We start from the raw sequence: 11252 nt of genomic DNA on the forward strand, positions 1-11252 counted from the left end.
TCTCGGACAAAGTCAATATTTAGAAGAAATCGGGTTACTGATAATCAAGGTTTACTTCACTTTTTCAATAATTTGTAGAATAAATCAAGGAATGAAAATAATTGACAAAGAAAATATGAAACAGATTGGTTATCATTTCCAAAATTACGATTTCGAATAAAGTAAATAATGATTGCATAAATTTCAATTAAGTATCTGATGATGTTACAAATGAGGTCTGAGTCCTTATATGGATCATACAATTATAACGGTTCCCTTACTTAATTCGGGCTCACTAATAGTATTAATTGTCTTGATTGCCCGTTACCATATACAATTATAACGGAAATATTTATAGCTAAAGATTTCTTGTAACCGTATCGATTTACCTTCCTTATTTGTGACAGATTCATGCATCTTCCCTTCTTAACAACCTTTATTCATTCCGTTCTTGTTTCCCCTTTTACAACTGTTAGATCCGGCTATTTTTTCAGTATAATCCCATGGGTGTTCCTTTCGTGCCTTTTCCGCATTCTTTAACTCATCTAATTAAGAACGCCACTTACCACTATATTGATGGTCCACGTACCATGTCCTGTCACATCGTTATCAGTTCACGTGTCATGCCTTTTTCCGCTGTACAAGTGTTACTATTATTCACCTTTAGATACTGGAGTATAGATACTGGAGTATTAGTGGGTAAAAGTGATGGTTCAGAAAATGAAAGTTAATTTCAGGCATTTTCGTATATACTGGAGATTGGAGAAAGAACATATAGAAAGACGGAGTGGACGAGAACTAGATATATCTATCTCTTGCATTCTTTCACAAACAACCAAAACTACTTGATAGACACAAAATTATTTCTAGTCGGAGATACCTTGAATTGGAACGCTAGCAATGAAAGGACATTTTCTATATTATTTTTCCTTTTTTCAAATTTGTTTTTTAGTTATGACCCTACTTTTTTTTTTTTTTACACGTGATATATTTATTTTTACACGTAAGAAATGTGTCTTTTACACATAAGAGATTAAAAAATTTTTTTTTTAAATTTTTTAAAAATATATATATATATATATAGGTGAGGAACAAAAAAAGAATTACCATATGATGAAAGATTAATTAAGGGCTCAACAAGTCACGAATTGACCCGCGACCAAGAGGGAATGACCGTTTTTCTCGCTGTCACTTTAATTTGGTGAATGCACCCTTCCACTTAGAGTCCGTTTGGATTAGCTGATTGTAAATAGCTGATAAGCTTGTAGTGCTGAAAAAATTTTTTAAATGCTGAAACTGATTTTTAAAATAAGCATTTACGTGTTTGGATAGAAGTGCTGAAACTGATAATAAGCAGTTGATGTGTTTGATTAAAAAATGCTGATAAGCTATTCTTTTGTTAAAATGACTAAAATACCCTTGAATCTTTTTCAAAAGATTATAAATTAAAAATTTTTTTGTAAAGAAAAGAATTAATAACGAATATGGAATGAAGAGAAAGTTGAGAAATTTATTTTGGGAAAAGTATTTTGTGAATTAGAAAATATTATTAAGGATAAACTAGTAAAAGTGTTGGTCAAACTAAAAGTGCTTATAAGTTGAAAAGCCATAAGTTGGGGGTGACCGGCTTATGACTTATGACTGATTTTAGCTTATAAGCACTTGGCTTATAAGTACTTTGAGTATTTACCAAACGCGTAGATAAGCCAAAAGGTGCTTATAAGCCAGTTTGACCAGCTTATAAGCTTAGCCAAACACCCTCTCAAAGGCAAATAGGTTACTGGTATAAATTTTAATCCCCAAGAAAAATCAGTACTTTAAAAGATAAAAAACTTAAAACAGGGAACCAGAAATGAAATTTTACTTGTTTATAATCATATAAAAAATATCACTACTTTGGACACTGTAATCGTTTACATTTACTTTTATGGAGTGGCCATTCGTAGAAAAAATAATTTATCTAAATGTGAAACTTCTCAATTCAAATTTCAATTAGCCGGGCCCCAAGCGGGTATACCGTGATAAAAAAGAAAATAAAAAATTACATTTTATGTATCCTAAATTTTTTGAGAAGCTTCAATAAGGTATATTGCCTTTGACTTAGGGGCCTAGGGTAATAGCACATGATACACGGATAAAAGTTCACCATCAATCATTCATACTATCATTTGATGCTCCTGGACCCCAAAATAAAGAATAAAGAATAGACAATCATAGGAGAAACCCTCCCATTTGAAATGGAACTACATAAAATATAAAAATAATAGGTATACAAAAATGATTAAAGAAACAACAATTACCCACACGACTCTCCTATAAAAAGGTGAAGGAATCAGTTCAGTCTGCAATGCTCTGAGTTTTACTCCCAATGTTCCTTTAATCTCCTTCTACACCTCCAATTTTATCCATTTTCTCTCAATACTCAGGAGTTGATCTATTCCTCAAGAAACATAAAAATACAAAAAAAGAAGAAGAAGTTAAATATGGACCTTCCCCAGACACAACAAGATACAAAATCTATTCCAGATGCCTGGGATTACAAAGGGCGACCTGCTCTTAAATCACTCTCTGGTGGTTGGGCTAGTTCCGCCATGATTTTAGGTGACTTATCCTTTTCTCTTCTTTTTGCACATTTTTAATCATTTGGTATATGAAATCTATTGTTCTCTATGATCATGTCAGATAGGCTCAAAACCTCGAGCCCACGACATGACCTTCGATTGGTGGATTACTTCTTCTTTGTCACTTGTCATTACTTGATCTTTTAACATAGAGTTGTACGTTGTATGTATAATATATAACAGGGGTTGAGGCAGTGGAGAGGCTAGTAACACTAGGCATTGCTGTAAACCTGGTGGTGTACTTGACTAAAACCATGCACTTGGGCAATGCTAACGCCGCAAACATTGTTACTAACTTTATGGGAACTTCTTATATCCTTACTTTGCTTGGCGGCTACATTGCTGACACTTTCATCGGAAGGTTAGTACGCTCCTCCATATATAAACAATTCAGCATCTTATGTGCTGCGGTTCGACCAAACTCAGTATTTTTTAAATTTATATATGAAAAACTAGTTATGTTTTCTTAATTTCTTCTTGGTTTAATCGTTGCAGGTATCTTACCATTGGCATCTTCGCCACTGTTCAAGCTATAGTAAGTTTCAATGCTTCTTACCCAAAACGGAAGAAAATTTCATTCTAGTTTTCTTAAACCACTTCACTCACCTTCAGAGTTTTAAAATGTTGGAACTAATTAAATATAGCCATGAATCAGCCTTTTTTTCCTCTTACGTACGGATAAATACGTATGCTTCTTTTTTCGCACATAATTGGTAGTATGTGCGAAAAAAGTGATTGCGTAGACAAAAACCTTTTTTCTAAGTTCCTATGAAAGAGATCACACGCAAGAGCAAGAGGTAGAGCTATAAATTTAATAATAAGTCATTTACAGAGGAGTACAAATTGCAGAAAACTGCATGCTAGCTATAATTGCAGGAGGAAGAAAGAAAAGAAAAATCAAACAGATCTAATTTAATAGGAGTAAATGATGTACTGTATAAAACTTTACACTATCATATTACAATAAATTAAAACTATTACAGATTGCCTGTAGTAAGTACTGTATAAATTAGTAGCCTTAAAAATGAAACAGTAAAACAATATTAATAATAAATTTTGAAACATACTACAAAATTAGATTTATACTGTTTCTTCTTTTGTAAGTACTAATTAAATTTTCTTTTATTGCTGTGATGAATAGGGTGTCACAATTTTGACAATATCCACCATAATCCCAAGCCTACGACCTCCAAAATGTGAACTAGGAAGCTCAACATGCATCCCAGCAAGCGGCAAACAACTCGCCGTCCTTTACACCGCCCTATACATGACGGCTCTAGGCACCGGCGGCTTAAAATCCAGCGTCTCCGGCTTCGGTTCCGACCAATTCGACGATTCCGACAAAAAGGAAAGAGGCCAGATGATAAAATTCTTCAGCTGGTTCTTTTTCTTAATAAACGTAGGAGCGCTAGCTGCAGTGACAGTACTAGTTTACATTCAGGATAAAGTGGGAAGGGAATGGGGTTATGGTATATGCGCTTGTGCTATTATTGTTGGACTTATCGTGTTCTTGACTGGCACAAAGAATTATCGTTTCAAGAAACTTGTAGGGAGTCCATTGACCCAAATTGCTTCAGTGTTTGTTGCTGCTTGGAGGAAAAGGCATCTGAAATTGCCATCTGATTCCTCTTTTCTAATCACTGTTGATGATATTATTGGGGAAGATAAAAAAAAGAATAAACAGCAGTTGCCTCACAGCAAGGAGTTCCGGTAAGTTATCCTACAACGTTAACGTTCTTAAGTTAATACTATAATTATAGTCAAATATACAGATACTTAGGTAAAAGTTTTAATATATGTATATATATAGTCTATGCAAAAGTTATCCGTAACCGATCTTTTAGATAAGCTCCTGCCATCATTAGCTCTTGAATTTTATTCCTTTTGATGCGACGTAAAATATTTTTAAAAAACTATCCGATTTGCTAAACATTATTAACAATCTTTCGGAGAATATTTACAGAAGTTCACCCAAATACCAAAAAACTTGTTCAATGAACATGCATATTTATACTAGCATCATGGCGCGGGGGGGGGGGGGGGGGGGAAGGGGAGGGGGAGTGCAATTAAGAAATTAACTCTTGTATGTCTAGAAAACTATTTAAAAATTGGGTAACAGTCTTGCATTATATTTTAACAGTATGAAGTAGTTATAGTGTAATAATTAAGTAGCTATAATTGTACCAAAGAAAAGTTGGTGCAACTGGAAAATTATTTTCATGGCAGGCCAATCTTTGATAGTTATTTATATACGGTAGGCCAATCAACCTATTCACCAGCAGTAGTCTCCAAGCAAATCCAAAAATTATTTCCATTATGCTGACTGTTCTGTTCCGATCCAAAAATTACATTTTTCCTGTGGTTTTAATTTTGTTTAATTAATTTATTTTGCAGTTTCTTGGACAAGGCAGCTATTAAAGAAGATGACAGTGAATTTTCTGGGACAACCATATTGAATAACTGGAATTTAGCAACTTTAACCGATGTTGAAGAAGTTAAATTGGTAATCAGAATGTTACCAACATGGGGTACGACCATTATGTTCTGGACTGTCTATGCTCAAATGACAACATTTTCCGTGTCACAAGCTACTACAATGAACCGTCATATTGGTAAATCCTTTGAAATTCCAGCTGCCTCACTCACTGCTTTCTTTGTTGGAAGTATTCTTTTGATGATTATTTTCTACGATCGGATCATGGTTCCAATTTGTCGTCGATTCTTGAACAATCCACACGGTTTCACCCCGTTGCAACGTATTGCTATAGGCCTAGTCAGTTCAATTTTTGCAATGATAGCCGCTGCTTTAACAGAAGTGAAAAGATTGAAGGTTGCGAAATTACACGGATTGACAAACGATCAGAATGCTATAATTCCTATGAGTGTGTTTTGGTTAGTCCCACAATTCTTGCTTGTTGGTGGAGGTGAAGCTTTTACTTATATTGGGCAACTTGATTTTTTCTTAAGGGAATGTCCTAAAGGGATGAAGACTATGAGTACAGGCTTGTTTATAAGCACAATTTCATTAGGATTTTTCTTTAGTTCAATTTTGGTCACAATTGTGGATAAGGTGACTGGAAAAACAAAGCCATGGTTAGCTGATAATTTGAACAAAGGAAAGCTCTATGATTTCTACTGGCTTTTGGCAATATTGAGTGTTTTGAATTTGATGGTATTCTTGTTTTGTTCAAGACGATATGTGTACAAGGAAAAGAGGCTGGCTGAAGTGGGGATTGAAATGGAGGAGTCGGACCCAGTTTGCCATTAAAAAGCCAATTATTAGCAAAAAGCCACTTTGATTTTTTTTTTTTTGGTTTGAAATTGATTTTGTTCTCTTTTCTTCTTGGGATTTTATTTCAGGCTTCTTTCAGTGGCAAATGTAACATAGTAACAGTGGGTTCAAAGAACCCATTGTCTTCGGGTCAGAATTACTATTTATATGTAGAAACTGTAAGTCAAAAATAATTACATATGAATGAAATCTGAACCCACTGCTTCAAAGAAGCAGTGATTTAGTAGTATTTGACTCGTATGGAATTTGGTTGCAAGTAGGGGTGTACATGGAACGAGTTGGTTTGGTTTTTATAAAAACCTAAAAATCAAACCAAATCAACTATATTGGTTTGGATTAGTTAGATTTTGTCGGATTTTTTGAATTTTTTTTGTTATATTCTTATGGAAGAATTTTTAGTAGCACATAATAGTTATTTTTAGTCGTCTGACAATAATTTTACGTTGATGTACACTTTCAAGGTTAACCGAATTCAATAATTAAACATAAAAATAAATATGAACCTATATAATGATATGTTCTATTTAATTTTAAATTATCGAAATACCATTTCAAATTCGAAAAAGATATAAGAATTTAATAGATCTTGACATATGAATATGGAAGAACAAAGAGATTGACGCATTTCACTAACACTTGAAAAGAAAGTGATCATACAACCCATTATTTAAAGTTAATAAATATGGAGCACTTCATATTTATCTAAAGGCAGAATAGCTTAAATGACGCTTATACTTCTGCCACTTTGTCATGCCGGTTCCCAAACTTATCATTTTACCAATTGAATACTTACATTAGTTCAAATCGTGTATAATAAACGCTTATGACAGGAGGCTGCCAATGCGTGTTATACAATCTCCTACATGTAGGACGCCGCGTCATTACTAGTGCCACATAGGAAAATTAACTATTGAAAAATAGGACTGACAACCCAAACCTAATATTTCCTGTCATTTTATATTTATCGATTATTCCACGTCATTGTTTATTTTTTGAGAAAGTATGTTTTAAAAAAATTTGAAGAATAATCCAAAATGCCTCAATAAACTACCTCATAGCCACCATTACAACTTCTTTCTTTATCTGACCAACGTGAACCATTCCCTAACCACCAGCAAAGATCGTCCTTTCAAAATCTCAACCAACAGAACTCTTTTTCATCTGTAAGAACATCCTCACACATTGACCTCTCACCACTGTTCTACGGTTACTGGTAACCATACAAAATAGAGAAAAGAGAAATTCAACCGCCACAAAATTTTCTTCACTGTAACCAAACAACCGGAAGTCATCACATTCCTCTAAAAACCACCACCCAAAAGCTCCATTAAATACCCATCTTGTCCTCATTTCATTTAAAAAATAAACCAGACGGAATCCATTATCTCGAAATTACCTGAAGAGTCAATTAATTGAAAGTTTGTTGTCTCCGCCATTTTTTCTAGTAAAGAACTAGATAATTGGTTTTGAGTTAACATAAAAAAAAAGTGCTTTTTAGAAGTTCAGTTGAGAGAAATCAATTGGGTTTTGATTAAACAGAAAAAGAAAAAAGAAATGTAAAAGATTCTTTTGTTAAAGAAATAGAGAAAAATAGTATATCTCTGCATGATTTTGTGATTTTGAAGGCTCATTCATTGTTTACAGTAGTGTGGAGGGGAAAAAAGGGAGGGGGAAAGAGGGATTGGGGGCGATAAAAAAGGTGGGAGAAACTGAGAAAGAGAAGAAAATTGGGAGGGAGAGGGTGATAATTTCGATTAACTTATTAACTTTATTTTTTTAGTTTAATTTATTTTTAATCAAAATCACTAGTATCACTCTCTTTACACGCGTGTGTTAGACATAATATGTCCACCTCAGCTATGTCAATGCCACATAAGCTCGGTCAATGGTCAGAGAGATTTAGAAAATTAGTTTTAAACAAGTAGAAGTGTCTGAATGAAAATCCGTAAAGTTCGAGGACCGGGATGTCAAAACGATACAAGTACGAGTGTCTCTTAGGCTATTCTGCCTTAACTAAATATTACATCGCATAAGAGAATTGCAAATATCTATAGACTCTTTTTAAAGAAAATTCTATAAAAAGTCTTAAAAGTATATATAAAAATTATATATTTATATGTCGGTTTGGTTCGCATTTTTTTACTCAATACCAAACCAAATCAAATCAAACCTAATCGAAATTTTTAGTCGGTTTGGTGCGATTTTCCGGTTCGATTTGTACAATCCTAGTTGCAAGCAATCATTTGAGAGTTTAATTGAATTTATCATTTTTTAACTACATTTGTTTTCACAAAAGAGACACAAAGAGAAGAAAAAGGGAGGGGAAGAGGGTTACCGGAAGTCTAGCAATTAGCAAACTGAAAATTCAAATAATTAGAGAGATCATACTTTTACTTAATTATTATATCGTCTGATATTTATTTTATGGATTTTGACAAGCATATACCTATTATTGGTGTTCTCGTCCGAGCCGCTTGAAGTATTTCTAGATTTCGTTTCCTTCAACTTTTAGATTTAAAGTATAAAAAAAAAACAATTTTTATTTATTCAAGCTAAGGGTGGCTTTTCCAATCATTTTCTTCAAAATAAGTTAATTCTTGGTTGTCACAGCTAAACGGATATCCTTTTTCTTGCAATTGCTTGTTTCCTAATTCCTAGTTCCTAGCTTTTATACGCCAATCATTGAAGGGCTCTCGATCATTATTTGTTAATTATCTATCTCAATTCTCTTTCTCTCTGAAAATAAAAATGAAATATCCTCGTTTGTATTAAAATATTATGTACAAGACCAAAAAAGGCATGAAGTTCCTTAGAACTATCTCTCCTCTTTGTAATATGTATATATGTATACTACGTATCCTTAGAACCGCGTATAAACTCAATTGTTATCCGTTTTTCGGGTAAACAGTTTGGCGCCCATCATGGGGCTAAGAATAATAGTGATTATTTGATACAAATCTCTGTAAAACACACTATTTTACATTTGCTCTTGGAAGTATCTTTGATTTCAGGCTAAAAATGAGGAACTCTCAATTAATACCCCTACATATCGACAACGAATCTGGCCATCAAGGGGAAAATAACAATGGGACGCTCGGGGATGAAAGGCCACTCGCTGACCCCGTTGAAACTCGGGTTGTGGATCCGATTGATGTTAATTCCCATGTGGCCATCGAAGCGAACCAACATTCCGGTCCCGAAAACAGCATCCATGGTGGAATCCGATTTGCAGTTCGAAATACCCAAAATATTGGAGAAGACGAGATCAACCTGCGTATGATCTTTGAAATGCTGCAAGCTCAACGAGTGGCGATAGCTCAGTTGCAGAGCCAAACCCAGGTACCGAGCAGGGCTGAGCCCGGTCCACCCCAAGAAGTAACTTACAGAACGGGGCCAGCTGTGGTAAGGTCAAATGAACAAGAATCGAGGACTAACCCCGAAATTATAAAGATGCTCGAGGAATTGACAAAACGAATAGAATCAGGGGAAAAGAGGATTGAAACAAATGACAAGAAAGTGGAAACTTACAACTCTAGAGTTGATCAGATCTCGGGCCCCCCACCAATATTGAAGGGTTTGGATTCCAAAAAGTTCGTACAAAAGCCTTTCCTTCCGAGCGCAGCTCCCAAACCGATCCCCAAGAAGTTCCGTATGCCCGAGATTCCTAAATATAATGGAACGATCGACCCCAACGAACATGTCACCTCTTACACGTGTGCCATTAAAAGGAATGATCTAGAGGACGACGAGATCGAATCCATATTACTAAAGAAATTCGGGGAAACCCTGTCGAAGGGAGCAATGATATAGTATCATAATTTATCACCTAACTCTATCGATTCTTTTGCCATGCTTGCAGATTATTTTGTAAAAGCACACACTGGAGCCATAAAGGTCGAGACCAGGAAGTCGGACCTTTTCAAGGTAAAGCAAAAAGAGAACGATATGCTAAGAGAGTTTGTATCTCGCTTCCAAATGGAACGATATGCAAGGATTAAATGAACGAAGCTCAATGGCTTCACAGCAGTTGACACAGAACTTAATTGAGTACCCGGCTGTTACCTGGGCCGATATACATAATCGATATCAATCAAAGATTAGAGTCGAAGATGACCAGCTGGGGGCTCCTTCTGGATCCGTTACCAAAAGGGACATCGATCGAGAACCGAGGTTGAACAGGGATCGATACTAACCATATAATAGAGATCGTAGGGGAAACGGACCTGGGCAAAACTCTGTATGAGGTGAGAGGTGAAGTGATCGAGTCCAAGGCTCCCGAGGGCTGATGAGCAAGAATGGTTTTGACAGGCATACCGGACCTAAGGAAGCACCGCGATTTTCGGAGTATAACATCAATATTGATGCATCCGCCATCATATCGTCTATCGGGCGCATCAAAGATACTAAATGGCCTCGACCTTTGCAGACCGATCTAGCCCAGAGAAATCCCAATCAAGTATGCAGGTATCATGGCACCCATGGCTACAGAACGGAAGATTGCAGGCAGTTGAGAGAAGAAGTAGCCCGGTTATTTAATAAAGGGCACATTCGAGAGTTTTTAAGTGATCGGGCGAAGAATCACTTCAAAAACAGAGCATTTAATAGACAAAACGAGCAAGAAGAACCGCAACATATTATTCACATGATTATCGTAGGGATCGATGTTCCCAAAAGGGCCAGTGTTTAAACACACTAAGGTGTCGATCGTAAGGGAGAAGCGATCTCGGGCTCAGGATTTCATACCAAAAGAAACCTTGTCCTTCAACGACGAAGACGCAGAAGGAATCATGCAACCCCATAACGATGCATTGGTAATATCTGTACTCATGAATAAGACTCAAGTTAAGCGTGTGTTAATTGATCCAGGTAGTTCAGCCAACATCATTCGATCGAGGGTCGTAGAGCAACACGGTCTACAGGACCAGGTGGTGCCCGCGACCCTAGTACTAAACAGATTCAATATAGCATGTGAAACTACTAAGGGCAAGATAACTTTGCCAGTAAACGTGGCCGGGACCATCCAAGAAATGAAGTTCCACGTGATCGAGGGCGACATGAGGTATAATGCCCTGTTCGGAAGACCATGGATCCACAACATGAGAGCAGTACCCTCGACCCTTCACCAGGTTCTAAAATTCCCAACATCAGAGGGAATCAAAACAATCTACAGGGAGCAACCCGCCGCAAAGGAAATGTTTTTCGTCGACGAAGTGATTCCGATATCGTCACTCTTATCAACAAAAGGGTCAAATTCGAAGGGAAAACAGGAGACCAAATAGCAATCACAAACGCCGGCCTCGACCGAACTGGAGAAGTAGGAAACTGACGAAGATGATGATTATGGGGTCCCTCATTCCTTC

The 11252-nt window shown here is 36.0% G+C and overlaps 1 protein-coding gene across 1 annotated transcript; it reads left to right on the top strand.

Moving 5' to 3' along the window:
• Positions 1 to 2323: 2323 nt before the first annotated feature.
• Positions 2324 to 6121, top strand: LOC104106507 (protein NRT1/ PTR FAMILY 6.3-like). Its single transcript, XM_009615069.4, has 5 exons — positions 2324 to 2580; positions 2784 to 2961; positions 3096 to 3135; positions 3742 to 4310; positions 4995 to 6121. Exons 1-5 carry the CDS (start codon positions 2463 to 2465, stop codon positions 5866 to 5868), a joined length of 1779 nt encoding a protein of 592 aa, XP_009613364.1. The 5' UTR covers positions 2324 to 2462; the 3' UTR covers positions 5869 to 6121.
• Positions 6122 to 11252: the final 5131 nt, after the last annotated feature.

The sequence above is a fragment of the Nicotiana tomentosiformis genome, chromosome 6 (genome assembly GCF_000390325.3).
Source record: "Nicotiana tomentosiformis chromosome 6, ASM39032v3, whole genome shotgun sequence".
In the NCBI taxonomy this organism is placed as follows: Eukaryota; Viridiplantae; Streptophyta; class Magnoliopsida; order Solanales; family Solanaceae; genus Nicotiana; species Nicotiana tomentosiformis.